This window comes from Myotis davidii, unplaced genomic scaffold (genome assembly GCF_000327345.1).
Source record: "Myotis davidii unplaced genomic scaffold, ASM32734v1 scaffold496, whole genome shotgun sequence".
In the NCBI taxonomy this organism is placed as follows: Eukaryota; Metazoa; Chordata; class Mammalia; order Chiroptera; family Vespertilionidae; genus Myotis; species Myotis davidii.
Window position 1 is genome coordinate 383,212 of NW_006289398.1, and position 14,746 is coordinate 397,957.

Consider the following 14,746-nt stretch of genomic DNA (forward strand, 5'->3'; position numbering starts at 1 on the left):
CTGCCAGAGGGATGTCTGACTGCCAGCTTAGGCCTGATCCCCCAGGGAGTGGGCCTAAGCCAGTAGGTAGACAACCTCCGAGGGGTCCCAGACTGCAAGAGGGCATAGGCCTGGTTGAGGGATCCCCCCCCCGCAAGTGCACAAAACTTTGTGCACTGGGCCTCTAGGTTTATATATTTAAATGCCATTTAACAAAGAAAAATCAACCAAAAAAATGAGTTCGCGTGTCATCTCTGACATGCATGTCATAGGTTCGCCATCACTGCACTATGCTGTACATTGTAAACTAATATAAAGTAACTAGAGACATGGTGTACGGATTTGTGCACCAGTGGGGTCCCTCAGCCTGGCCTGTGCCCTCTCAGAATCTGGGATCCCTTGGGGGATGTTGGACTACAGGTTTTGGCCTGATCCCCGCAGGCCAGGGATCGTCCGACATCCCCCGAGGGATGTAGTAGTGCGCAAAGTGGCAGGTGGCTGGGGAGGAGCCCAAGCCCAGGCTGGGCGCTGTGCCGCTCCTGCTCATCTTGCACCCACTCCGCCTGTAGCCACCACCGCTCAGTAGGCTCGCTGCCACTCCACTGTGGTCTCCGGGCTGCAGAGGCCAACCGTGAGCCCTGTGCCTGGCACCCATCGGTCAGCTGAGCAGCACTCCAGGGAGCGCACTGACCACCAGGGGGAAGCTTCTGGTGGAGCATCTGCCTCCTGATGATAGTGCACCTCATAGTAATCAGTCGACCGGTCATTTGGTCATTTGGTCGCTTAGGCTTTTATATATATAGATAGATAGATATAGATATTGAATGCCAACTGTAATTGAAAATTTTAAAAAAAATACATAAATAACCTTTAACAAGGTCAAAGGGAAAAAGAAAAGGGGGTTCACAAGGAAGTTTCCTACGTGGCAGGTTTTCTTGAGATGGCGGGACTTCAGGTGCTTCTAAAAATATCAGGCCACATGGTTTTTAAGTTAAAATATTGGCCCCCACAATCCTGTCGACCTACGAACTTGTTTAAGAACCTGTTTTACCTGCAAGAATAGACAGTCACAGACGGCAGCCTGCCGCATGATTTCAAATAGTGACATGTTACAAGGGTAAACAAACACGCATGTCACCTGGGAGGTCTGCCTTTGTGAACTCCGGGGGGCACTGCTCTGCCTTGGATCGCAGGTAGATGCGGTACCCTTGGATGAAACCAGGCTGGGAGTCAGTGGCGTAATCCTCCCAACTCAGAGTGAAGGAGTGCTGTGTCAGGTTGCTTATGTTCACGCGAGGGTTGTTTGCAGGAGCTGGGAAAGAAGTCGGGGTAAGAAGAGTCAGGATTTGGAAATATTCTCTAAGTGTCCCAGGACCTCTGCGGATACCAACATTCATGGAGGCTCAAGTCCCTCATATAACGTGGTGTGTAGTGTAGAACAGTGCCTATGGTTGGCACTCCACATCTGTGGATTTAACCAAACACGGATCAAAAACCGTATTTTTCAATATTAAGTTGGGAATCTGATGGGAAACCCAGGGATGTGGAGGCCTGACTGTATATTTAGTGAAAAATAAAAAACCAAACCACACAAACCCTCATGTAAGCAGACCCAGTTCTAAACCATGCAGTGCAAGGGCAGCTGCACCTAGAATTCAGGAACAGACGATTTCTAAAAAAGCCGTATTCTCTTGTTGCTGTGTGACCTTGTGTTGCGTTTCTCTGGGCATCTGTTTCTACATCTGTGAAAGGAGAGGGTTTCTACATCTGTGAAAGGGGAGGTGTTTCTACATCTGTGAAAGGGGAGGTGTTTCTACATCTGTGAAAGGGGAGGCTTGAACAAGGAGGTTGCTCAGCCTCTTCCCAGCTCTCCCAAACGATGCCAAGGCATAAGTCTCCTAGAGAAAAAGATAAGAATCCTCAGCCTGCCCCAGCCCCGCAGCCTCTATGAACTCTGGGAAAATTAGCAATGGTTTTTCCCTTTTGCAAAGCATTTACTAGTATACATTGTGTTCAGTGAAAATGTCTTATGTTAGTACGGTTTAAAAATAATTTGTTAAGAACACAATGACCAGAATCAAGAAGACACTGAACTTAGGCACGGTGTTGGAACTTCCTACACCCCAAGCTGAGTCTGGATTGTCCTGAGCAAGTCTTCCGTGGGCACACCACACGCTTTCAACTCACCTAGCTCCTGGGAGTATCCTGTCTTTCTCTCCAATAAATAGGCCGTACTTTCTGGAGAAATTCCATAAATCCTAAAGTTGTATCGGACTCCTGGTCTGAAAGCATCTAGAGAAGAAAAATCCACAGATTTTCAGTAACAGCACAGGATGACCCTCTCTTTCCTCCTGAAAAGGAAAAGAAGGAAACGGGAAGTTGTGTCCCCCTAGTAATCTCCTCGGGGTGCTGCCCTTTGCCCCCACTGCCTGCCCTTCCTCCACTGGCCTCAGAGTCCACCACTGTCTCCAAGCAAGCCCATGGGGCTGTTCTCTCCATCAGCCCTGGAGGAAGAGCTCTCAAACACATGTGCATATCATGTGTGCATAACACCTCAGGCGTGTGTATGACACGTGTGCATGACACCGTGCAGGATTCGACCAGAGAGCCACTGCCAGCCCTCCTTTGATGCAACCCCCCTCCAGCAATGTGCCTTCTCTGCCCAGGAGAGCCAAGTGTCTGGAAGGCTTTGCTTCCACTTCCTGGCTTTCCCTCACACTGCAATCCACCTGCAGCGCCCACCATGCCACCGACGTTCTCTAGCCAAGGGGAACCTGGCCTCCTCAGTCCCCAAGGGCTACTGAATGCCCTCCAGGGCCTCTATCACCCTCTGGACCCAGACAATTCCCATGTTTTCATCTTGAGTCCAGCAGATGGCGCTACCAACCCCTGCTCAAGCCACAAACCAAGGCTCCTTTGATTTGACTGATATGGCAGTCTTGAAATTACAAATCCAATGTGGGGGGTAAGTTCTGTATGTTCCATTAAAGTTGAGGAGTCAATGATCGGTGCCCATCACTGTCTCCTAAATCCACACACTTCTTTGCTTTTGTAAAAGCTCTCTGGACAATTGTTAGAATGTCATGCTGCCACTCATCTGAGACCACAAATTCATGAAAATCATGAAACCCTCTCCTAGCCTTAGGCTCAGATATTCTCTGGCAAAGTAGATTGAAGGTCAAACCTCAGGCCATATCACCTGCAACATTTGAAATCCTAGCACCCATGCTGGATTGGTAATTTCAAAATGATGAATTTATCACAGAGCATCTTTGAGAGCGACCAGGCAACCTCCAGTGGTTGGCAAACTGCGGCTTGCGAGCCAATCGTGCTGCAAGGTGGATGGGACAAGATGGTGACGTGGGAGGTTCTCACCTGAGCTGATGATGGTGCTGGTGGCATTGGGGCCCAGGTTTTCCCACTGGAGATCGCAGGACGACTCCTGGGGACCATCACACCAGTCCACCACGTAGCCTATGACATCTCCAGGTGGCGGTTTCCAGGACATAGAGACTCCGTCCTCTGTGCCTTGAATTCTTTCTTCTTTAACCTCTGCTGTTTCTTAGATGTGAGGGGTAGAAATTGAGGCGAGGACAAAAAGAGAAAAGACAATTTGGATAGGTACTAAGTTGCATTATGCAAGGATGTGCACACTCCTCATGGCCAAGGTTGCCACCTCAATGTAGTTTATGTGCCCAGGCAGTCTGTGTAAGGTGTGACAACTGGGGAAAAGGTGACATGGTCTTAATGGACCACCAGTCCTACCGACTTAAAGCTGTGTTACCCTACATCCTGTGGATGGGAATCCCCCATTTCCTGAGGCTGACTGCACAGCATGCCCCGTTCCCAGGCAGTGGTCTCAGCTTCCATCTGAGAGGGAGCCGGCCCCCATCAAAGAGTGAGCCCACGGGCAGCTGCCCAGAAAGTCAACCAGTGCAGACCACGTATTGTGTGGTATAGACAGACATTAAACATTTACTCTCTTTACCTGCAGTTGCAGTTTCACCAGCGTCCTGTATTTTATCTGGCTATCCTACGTACCGCTGAGCATTATGGGAGAGTGTGGTGTTGCTAACTCTGCCAGGGCACCACGTGACTACCCAGCTGGGGCGCCCAAAGGACCCTGCAGCCCTGGTACAAGGCAGAGAGCTCCCCAAGGCCTGTGTGTACCCTACCAACAGGGCTTCCCTCTCCCTTCAGCAAAGACACACATCTCTCTCACACTGAAGCAGCATTTTCACGTCACTCATTCACACTAAGACCTCACCCGGGATTTAGAATCACAACCCTTATCAAGCTGCTTCTGTACAACTGCAGGACTGTCTGGGGAGGGGAGGTAGAGGCGGCAACCGGCGTCACCTCCTCGGTCTGTCTCAGGGGACGCCTGCGTCTTCATCCACTCCTGTGACAAGAATGTGAACACCAGGGAGGCTGGAGGGAGCCCTACAGAGGGTGGGGGGGTCTGAAGGCCGCACGGGGAAGGAAGGTATGGTGGGAACCCCAGAACAGACAGCAGCATCTGGGGCAGTTTTTCTTTAGTCTCCCCTTCCCCAGAGGGAATGGAATGCCTGCTCTTCCTGTTCTGGTTCTAATGAGGACAGAATGTTGTATACAGTCATTTCCTCTCATAAGTACTGGTCTGGGCAGGCAACACTTACGTTAAATAACTCCTTAGTTTTTCTTCTGCGCCGCGATCCTACTTTCTTTTTCTTACTTGATGTAATGCATCGTTCTTAAAACAAGATGAAGCACCACCACCCTCTACTCTAGCCCACGTAACCCCAATTTAAGCCCAACGTGAATGGCACATTTATACCACCTGACCTCACCCCGTAAGCAGGGTCTGAGGATGTAATAGTAGTGACAGTGTTGCAAGGTTCATGAATGACCCCCGGATGTCAACTGTATTATGTTCAAACGTGCATTGGCTCAGAGTGGGCCCGTGGGGTTAGCATGCCAACCCCCATGCCCAGCTCGCCCGAGGAGGCAATCAGTGTCTTTCCACCTTGTCTGCTCCTTTCATGGGGGTGTGGGGGGGGGTAGCCAGTCCCCATGTTCACTCTACAGCTTTGGCAAAGCCCCTCTGGAGATACGATACTGGTTCTTATGGTCTCTGGAATGTTCATGGGCTCTTTACAGGCGGCAAGGACTGACAACAGAGCTTACAATATCACACCTGCAACTCATCCTTCATGAGCCGCAGGCCACATTCACACCATCCCCACTCTCCGTCAGGGCTGTTCGTTGGTGGTGCGTTTATTTGAATAAATTTGAGATAATTTCCCGTTTGTTGAAGAGTCGCCAGGGCAGAAATGGCCCAAGTGATGGCTGGAGTCTTTCTCCCCACACGAGGAGGACTGTCCTGGGGAGCCCGCGGACACGCCTGGTCCAAAGGGGAACCGCGAACACTGTGGTCACTGGACATTCCGTCGCCCCGAGTTAGTCTTTCCGACTCACCTCTCTACCTGTAACATCACCAGCGTCCTCCCAGAGAATAAAGCGAGACAAAGCACAACTCACGGTTCCCGGGGTCCCTGATGGCCATCACAGACGCGGGAGACGTGCCCGCACTGTTGCTGGCGGTGACGCGGATTTTGTGCGAGCACCCATCAAGGCTTAGTTCTGTGCCGGTGGCCGGAGCAGGGATGGAGAAGAGCTTTGAGCTGGACGGTCTGCCCAGGAATTCGGTAGCTACATTGTAGAAAAGAACCTCCCCATGGGCCTGCGATTTGGACAGTGGCTGAAAAACATTGATAATCATTTCAAAATGGGCTTCCCGCTGGAAGGAGTTTGCACATTTACTTTTCCATCTTTTCTGTCCCTCAAATGCCTACACACACACACATGGCACCTACCAACAAATTACCACAACTTAATAGAGAAAACAACCCCTAACCCAGCCCTTCACCAGGCTGTCTTCTCTAAAGCTGAGCAGAGAGCAGGCTCTGGAGGGCTGAGCTCCTCCTAACGTGGCCATAGAAGAGGGAGCAAGGCAGGAATCGAGAGAACAGCGGGCTCTCTAGCCGGGACTTAAAAGAGACTGAGTGGGTACTGAGGGGAGAAACCATCCATGCGCCCCAGCAGAGGGCCCAACTCCTGTCCTCCCCCCCTCTAATCTCCCCAGATTCCCGATTGCAGAGAATTCCCTGCTCACCTAGTCCCAAGCCCACTCCCGGGGCCTGTCCCTCAGTCCTACCTTCCAGAATAAAGTGACATTACAAGATCCCAGCGTTGACCTCACGCTTCTCCAGACATCAGGAGCCTTGGAGGGAGCTGAAACGAACCAAGGAAAGGTCCTGGGTCACCATGAGAATGCAGAGCCGCACATCCCAGCTTCCAGTGACGGCGGCTCTCGGAGAGGCTCCTCTCTCACTCTTTGTGACGTTTCTGCCCATTATCCATGGCCACCCTGTTCATGCTTCACTGGGCCCACATAGTAGGTGCTCACAAAAGGTCTGCTGTATGTGAATAGGACGCCACCCTGGAAGCCCTTTATGAACACCAAGCCTCAGCTTCTGGAAGCCATCAAAGAATTTTGGAATCATTTTATCCGTTCAGGCCAATCCTAGGAGCTTATTGAGGTAAATCCCCACACTGGCTGGGCTCTACTGAAGCGGATTTCAATTTGCTAAAGGAGCCGCTGGAGAAGCCAACATTAAATCAAAATCTTACTGAAATACTCGGGCCCAATAGGGGGCCCCAAGTTCAGTGCAAAATCTTAGCTGGCTCATAAGCTGGTGTTTTAAGAAGAGACCACGGTGGCACAGCCAATAGTGCTTCACATATATGTTAACATAATTTCCACCCCAGTGTCATCTGTGATCACACTGAAGTGTGATTATAATGCACACAAGCTCAAACTTTCCAGCATTCACCAAAGTGCTCTCAGAGCTTAAAAAACAACGTATGAATTCACCATCAGTAGGTTCGTCTAATTTCTCATCATCATCAAAAGCTAAGTGTTTTCAGGTTTATTAGACTCTAATCTAAAAGAAACAGTTTACTAAAATCTCTATCCTTTTGCCATTTTCCTTTAGCATTTAAGTTTAATTATAATGTTGGAATAAATTTGCAAAAACCAAGCAAAAAAAGCAGCCTTACTCAAGTAGACATTCTTTAATAAAATACAACTGAGGAATATGCCATATTATTCTCAGGGCTTTCTGCAGCGGGGGGACCCTTGAGGAATCCACACAGCTAGGAAAAATTATCGGGGTCCCGGGGAGTGTGAGGATGGGCAGGCTGGTCAGGAACCCCAGACATGACGAGGAGGCCTGTTGACCGTGACCAGTGACTAACCCTGTGCGTAGATTCTGACGCAGGCAGTGCCATCCCCACCCTCCTCAGTTAGAGTCGCTACTTTAAAATGAGCCTCCTTGCCGAAACCAGTTTGGCTCAGTGGATAGAGCATCGGCCTTCGGACTGAAAGGTCTCAGGTTCGATTCCTGTCAAGGGCATGTACCTGGGTTGCGGGCACATCCCCAGTAGGAGATGTGCAGGAGGCAGCTGATCGATGTTTCTCTCTCATCAATGTTTCTAACTATCTCTCCCCCTTCCTCTCTGTAAAGAATCAATAAAAATATAAAAAATAAATAAAATAAAATAAAATAAAATGAGCCTCCTCAGGTGAAACAGAAAGAGCTGCCTGCCTACAAACACGAACAATAAGATGGACTAAAATAAATACATGCAATCCTTCCTCTGGCCCTAAAATAGCCAGGTCTCAAGGTTGCAGTAACAACAGCAGGAGACAGAACTTGGGGAATCCAGCTCTGGGTGAGGGCGGGCTCTGCGGTCAGCCTGCCTGGCTGCGAGGTGCAGCCACAGCCCAGTCACTGGCCAGGCCAGTTCATTATCCTCTGAGCCTCAGTGTCTCCGCATCTATAAGGTAAGGATAGCAATAGTGCCGACGGCATGTTGTGAGGGTTAAAAGAGAAACGCATTGATAGCACTTTGAGCTGTGTCTGGCACCTACTACATACTCAATAAATGCCAGCCATTATTATTATTATTATTAGAGGCCCTGTGCATGAAATTTGTGCACAGGTCAGCAATCAGGGCCATTCGGGGCCTTCCTTCCCCCAGCTGCCTGCCGGGGCCTTCCTTTGTTCTGCACCGCCCCCTGGTGGTCAGCACATGTCATAGCCAGCGGTCGAACTCGTGGTGAGTCAAACTCCCGAGGGGACAATTTGCCTTTATTATATAGGATTATTATTACTATTACTTCTCATCCATTCATTAACTTTGCAAACTAGGCAAAGTTGCTTCATCAGTAAACTGGGCAATGGTAGTACATTATTATCTTGAAGTAGGGCTGGGCCATTTAGTCTGCTGAGGCCTATTGGAGCTCTAACACATAGTCGTTTGGAGAAAAACTCTCTGATCCAGAATATTGAGGAAACAGCCCCTGAGGGCATGACAGAGGGGGCTCACAGTTTGCTGTTGCTGAACCAATGACTTATCAATCACAATCAAGTTTCCATACATCATTATATTTCCAAAGTTGGCCTAGAGTTATTTGGCATGAGACCAATGCTTTCCTTGGCATGGACGCTATGTCAGCTGGTCCTGAGTTAAAAGTCCTTACTAATTAACACAGCCCCAAGTCCAGCGGGAATCCAGCAATGCCAGGAGCTTAGAAACCACTTTGGCGAAAACAAAGATCAGAGAGAAAATAGAGAATAGAAATAACACCAGTGGCAAATGTTCCAAGTGGATGTCTTCCCACTCATATCTCATTAGCCATTTAATTCAGCTCCTTTATCTTTTTTCTTTTTAAAAAATATATTTTTATTGACTTCAGATAGGAAGGGAGAGGGAGAGATAAAAAAGAGAGATAAACATCAATGATAAGAGAGAATCATGGATCGGCTGCCTCCTACATGGGCCCCACTGGGGATTAAGCCCACAACCTGGGCATGTGCCCTTGACCAGAATTGAACCTGGGACCCTCCAGTCCACAGGCCGACACTCTACCCACTGAGCCAAACCAGCGAGGGCCGGCTTCTTTTTCTTTTTGAAGATAGCACCCAGCCTCTTTTGTAGTATTTCCCCCTTAGTTTTTGGTACAAACAAGAGCTCTCAGAGAAGACAACCACCTCCCATCAGTCAGTCTAGATCCCTGTGTGAAATGCCAGGGATTGGAGCGTACCAGCTTGGAGTGTACTGAAGTTCTGGCCAGCCCATTCACTCCATTTCCAGAAGTGCTTGGCAGCACAGCGCACTCGGGCCGCATACTCTGTGGCGGGGGCCAGACCGCTGAAGAAGTACTGACCATCCACCTGGCTGGAAGCATTGTGCTGCTTGATGAAAAAGAAGATCGGTGAGTGTTCCCCACTACAAAGCCCAATCCCAGCACGGCACAGCCTGAGCTGGGGTAAGACTAGTTCTTCGGGAAGAAAAATCTCTACGGCCCCCTTCTGAAAGTCTACAGTGAATTTCATGGATCTTTTTCAACCCCGAAAACCCACACCATTGGAACCCACAGAGAAATGAGAGTGCAGAGAGATTTTGCTCTTCTGGCCTTCTGATCTGGGCATCAAGGGGCTTCTGAAAATAGAGTAGTAAGCAGTGTCCTTACTTGTATCGCTCTTCCTTCGCCATGGAGTTCAACCTGACACAAAAACGTGGAAAAATTCCCCAGGGAATGGACCTTCCAGGTCATGGTGGCATTTGCGGTGCTTACACTTTCAAATAGCACATTAAAGGGAGTCATTGGGTGAACTGCCAAAAAAAAAAAGAGGGTGGGGGGAGGGTAAGGACACAAAGTAAAAAGAGCTCAAGCACAGATCCAAAAGACTTTGGTAAGTAAGTGGTTCGTTTCCTCCTTTATTTATTCGGTAAGTAGTTTTGTTTATTTTTGAGAAAATGGCAAACAAAACCAGACTTACAGCCAGGATGGAGTAAGCTAACTGCCACCCTTCTCACTCACTGATTACATTAGAAATTCTGAACGAAATACAAAAAGAAACTACCCGAGGACCCCTAAAGTTAAATAAATCGGGCAGATGGAGGAGGGGCGCCTGAACTTGAAGAAGCAGCCCGTGGGGAGGACGTAACAGAACCCAGAGTCTAACCAAAATAGGGAACCAGAATGAGAAGAATTACGGAACTGACATGAAGTAAGGCATCGTCACCATCCTCGTTGTGAGGCTGAGCGGTAAGCTCATGGGTGCTTATTACATAATCAAAACCGACCAGTAACGGGACCGTGGGCCACACATGCATCCACGAAGAGAGCTATAAATGGTAACTTTGGCTTAGGATGTGAATTAGGCAAAGACCTGCTGCACATTCACCGCCCCGTACCTCCACCACCCCCCTCTTGTGTGCCAAACAAAGACATGGCCACGGCAGCTCTAGCCTCACCTCGGTGCGCCAGGTTGAAGAGAAGATTGACACTCCTCTTTCTGAAGTAGTTTTCAGCTATGAGTGTAAAGTTATACATTTGTGAGTCTTGAGCTACTTGCCAAGTACACCAGTTTTTTTGTTCACAGGATTTCGTTTTCCCGGAAAATCTTAAAAACAAAAACACAATTTCAGGGGTTACGCTCTGGACAGTAAGGAAGTGCATCCCAGTCTCCTTGGGGGATGCTCAGTGGCTTTAAACCATGTTCCACATGAGCTCATCCATCCATCATCAACCAACGCCGATGACGAAAATACTGTTTGAGCAAGTTTGATTTCTGTGGTGAAATGTGGGACGGTGAGTCACCGACTCCCCCTCGCAGGCGGGGAAGACCTCTCCTTCATTTCCTTTGGATATTCTTAAAAAGTTGGAAATGAGGTAGACGCAGCTGGAACTCTAATTTAAAAAGATGGAAGTATCTTCATGTCAAGATGAACCAACCATTCATGGTCTGTCTTGTCATTTTGATGCTACACTTTCCTTTGATGAAACTCGGGTTGGACGTCCTTAGCGACCAGCTAAGAGCTCCTAGGACTGTCAGGGCGGTTTTAAAATATCTGTTCAAATTTTCGCAACATCTAAACGTGGCCTTTGTTATGCTGTCACCAGGACTTAAACGAGGATGTATCTGTCAAGAATGTAACGAGCTCACTTACGATTCAAATAAAGCGTAGCGTTGGGAGCGGTATTTCGGCAGGTCAGTGTCGCTCCTGGGATCCCAAGTGCAGTTCAAAGTCCTGAAGTCCCGAGTCTCACAAGAAAAGCCCTTGGGCTCCTCAAGTACTTCTGTCCACCGGAAGGAAAGACAGACAAAAGGCCTCGTGAAATCAAAGGCAAACACAGTGCACGGCTCTGCTTGGGGTCTGACAGCGAAAGGGTCCCCTGAATGGATGTGTCCCATGTGCACACTTGTGGGGCCCCCCCCACCCCGACCCCGTGCTTTTCCGTGCATCATGGGCGCGAGTGGCTGGAGTGCTGCTTGCTCAGCCCCGGGTGTGTTTGCTGGATGTTGTACACCCAGTGCCTGCTGGTAGGTGCTCTGAGTGTTGCTCAGCAACAGAGCGAGCCAGTGAAAGAATGAAAGAACCAAGTCAGAGTTGCCTGGGGCTGCATTTCCGAAGCTGTGGCTGACAGAGAGCCTGGGGGTTACGCGTGGGCTGCCAGGAAGTCCGTCAGATTTGGGGAACCTGCTACCATCAGCAGCGGGGAGCTGGGAGCGCCAGAATGGTGCCAACCGAAGAGGCCAGGTCAAGGAGCACAAACCAAGTGCCCGGGAGCCTGGGAAGGCCCTTCGTCAGGGAAGCAGCGAGGGCACAGTCGCAGATCTTGCCCTGTGCAGGGAAGGGCCATCTCGAGACAGAACAGAGGAGCCCCGGGACAGGACGGGTGCACACAGAGCTACAGAAAACCCCAGTGCTCCCTCCCCACTGCAGCCGCCCACGGGGGTGATGGAAGTGATGACCTCGTGTGCTGAGTCCCTACTGTGTGCAGCTAGCAGCGCGGGGCCAGCCCCGTCCACCTCCACTAATCCTCACAACAGCGGTCATCGTCCCCCTTCCCCAGGGGCAGACACCAGCTCAGAGAGACTAAGAAATATGTCCAGCCCAGGAGAGAGTCAGCCCAGGTGCCCAGACCCCAACCCCAGCTGCCCCTCGGGGCGAAGGCAACGTGGGACATTTCCAGGTCATGACCTGAGCTTTCTCCCCTTAATACTCCTGGTTTCTAGGCATCAAATTGCCAGCAAGGACCAGGCATCGACAGGAAATCCTGCTGGGATTGCTCCAGGGTTTCCTTCCCTGAGTCCCTCCTGGAAGACTTGGGAGGTCAGAGGAAACGACCATGAGTGGAAATGTGAACTGTGACCTGGTGAAGGGGGCCCCTAGGTTCCTTAGGAAGCGGGAAGAGGGCAGGGAGAGGCTCATGCTTACTAGAGACAAAGAGAACCGTGCCCGGTTCGGCGCCGGCTATGATGTCTGGGTCGTTCTCACAGTAGAAGTTCGATCCCCAGGTGCTAATGAAGGAAACATTCGTCAAGGTGAACACAGACACGTGTGTGTCCAGCTGCTCTCTGGGGATCCGTTGGCCATGCAAGAGACAGGATACGTTACTCTGACTGTGCCTAGAAACGTAACAGACGGTGACATTGGATCCCTCCTCCACCAGCTTATCTATAGGGAAAACAAGCGGCGGGCCTTGTCCAAGCAAACTCTGAGCTGCAAGAGAGGAGAAGACATCTCGGTGAGAAAGAGACTCAGAATCCAAACAGCCCCTCCCATCTCACTCTCCACAGGTAACTTCAGCTGCTTCCCTTCTGGAGAAAATAGGGGCCTCGCTCTCCACAGCAAACCCATGAACATGGGTGCACAAAACACAGTCCTGTGTGCTAGCTCCCAGTGTCACGCCAACACGCGGCTGTTGTCCAGACCCCTTCATGTGGCCTCTGAGGACGGCTGGGTCATTGCTAGTGGGGGGTGACCATGGCCTGCTCTGTGGACCCCAGCCACGTGGGAGGCCCTGTTTTGAGTGATATGTCCATTATCTCAGGTCATCTTCCCCCTTCACAACCATAGGTCAGGCAGGACTGAGCCCAAGTTCACTGAGTGGCAAAGCCACAGTCACACACGCTAGGTCTGGCCAGCTCCACAGCCATGTCCTGCACTATCTCTAACGTGTACTGTCCCTCCTGCCTCCTCACAAATGCCAGCACTCAGCCATCTCCTTGTGCATCAGCCTCTCCCTATGTTGGGCCCACCTGCATGTAAGATCCTTGTCTCTCCCATTTTAGGCAGCAGCATCGTGCTCCCCAGGCATGCCTCGGCCCCATCTCCACCTGCCCCTCACAGCTGGCCTCCCTGGAGAGCTGCTTGCGCTTACCACTGCTCAGATTCCTTTAGTCCCCACTCCCAAGCCCACCACAGTCCTGCTGCTGGCCTGCGAGGCACCCCAGTTGCCATCGTTCATGCCACCCATGCAGAGTGCCTGCGTGGGGTGTTCTTTAAGGTCCTCAGGTGATTCTAACATGTGACCATAGTTGGGAACCAGTGCATTGGGGGTTAGGAATAATCAGGTTTCCCCTTTATTCTTGAATTAGTTTGGAGATGATAGTTTGGAGAAATGTAGTATATTTTTTATCAAAATAGATATGTTGTTTATGAAGTTCATTCTCATTACTGTGCTGTTAACCGTTGTTTCGTCTATGAGCGTATCCCTCCAGCAGTAGGATGCAATGGTTTCTGGGCCTTGGTGGTCTGGGTTGGAATTATGGCTACACCCCTTTATGGATTGATGATCTTGCCTGGGGTTTTTTTTAACCTATTTGTGACTCAGTCTCCTCATCTGTGAAGCAGGCAGATGTGCAGATGTGAGGACTCAGTATGTATAGTGCTTAAAACAGTGACAAGAATGTAGACTTAATTCTATTATTTAGTATTAAACTAATCCCTAGGCTACTCATGGGTTAATGTATTATCCATTTGAGATCATAAACTGGAATAAGCACTTAATGAAGAATGGTTCTATTGGTTGGAATTCCAGGTAACTTGGCAGGATATATAGTTGAGAGAACCAAATGATATTGCATAGCTGAACCATAAGAAATTTGTTAACCGCTGTTTCATCTATGAGCGTATCCCTCCAGCAGTAAGATGCAATGGTTTTTGGGTCTTGATGGTCTGGGTTGGAATTATGGCTACACCCCTCTATGGATTGTTGACCTTGCCTGGGTTTTTTTTTTAACCTATTTGTGACTCAGTCTCCTCATCTGTGAAGCAGGAAGATGTGAGGACTCAGTATGTATAGTGCTTAAAACAGTGACAAGAATGTAGACTTAATTCTATTATTTAGTATTAAACTAATCCCTAGGCTACTCATGGGTTAATGTATTATCCATTTGAGATCATAAACTGGAATAAGCACTTAATGAAGAATGGTTCTATTGGTTGGAATTCCAGGTAACTTGGCAGGATATATAGTTGAGAGAACCAAATGATATTGCATAGCTGAACCATAAGAAATGGTGGCATACCCACTGTAAATTTTAATTATAACAAAATTAAATTATCAAAATTAAGTGATACTTAAAGTGTTTTTATCTATAGTCTCATTACTCAAAGAATTGCTTTCATTTTTCCATATGTCCCTCCCTTCTCTCCACATTAGGGATACTGGCAAACTAACTGAGGGGTCAACGCCAGCCCACCATCTGTTTTTGTAAATAAAGTTTTATTGGAAAACAATCACTGTCAGTCATTTCCATGTTGCCTGTGACTGCTCTAAGGACACAGTGGCAGAGCTTCACACACACTGTGTGTGTCATTTTAATACAAACATGTACAACTCGTGTCCTGCTTGGCTCCCTTA

General features: G+C 49.2%; 1 protein-coding gene across 4 annotated transcripts in view; it reads right to left on the reverse strand.

Annotated features, from left to right (window-relative positions):
• Positions 1–14,746, reverse strand: part of OSMR (oncostatin M receptor) — a 33,459-nt gene that overhangs the window by 9,808 nt on the left and 8,905 nt on the right. Inside the window, exons 4-13 of one of the 4 annotated variants that reach the window (XM_015562633.1) lie at positions 12,316–12,600; positions 11,044–11,173; positions 10,348–10,496; positions 9,560–9,702; positions 9,131–9,278; positions 6,176–6,252; positions 5,500–5,719; positions 3,355–3,534; positions 2,167–2,271; positions 1,118–1,291 (exon numbers count right to left, since the gene is read on the reverse strand). In XM_015562633.1, the coding sequence (XP_015418119.1) occupies positions 1,118–1,291; positions 2,167–2,271; positions 3,355–3,534; positions 5,500–5,719; positions 6,176–6,252; positions 9,131–9,278; positions 9,560–9,702; positions 10,348–10,496; positions 11,044–11,173; positions 12,316–12,600 (1,611 nt within the window). Of the gene's footprint in view, positions 1–1,117; positions 1,292–2,166; positions 2,272–3,354; positions 3,541–5,499; positions 5,720–6,175; positions 6,253–9,130; positions 9,282–9,559; positions 9,703–10,347; positions 10,497–11,043; positions 11,174–12,315; positions 12,601–14,746 lie in introns of all 4 variants that reach the window. The other 3 variants (XM_015562631.1, XM_015562632.1, XM_015562630.1) reach the window with 3 other exon arrangements.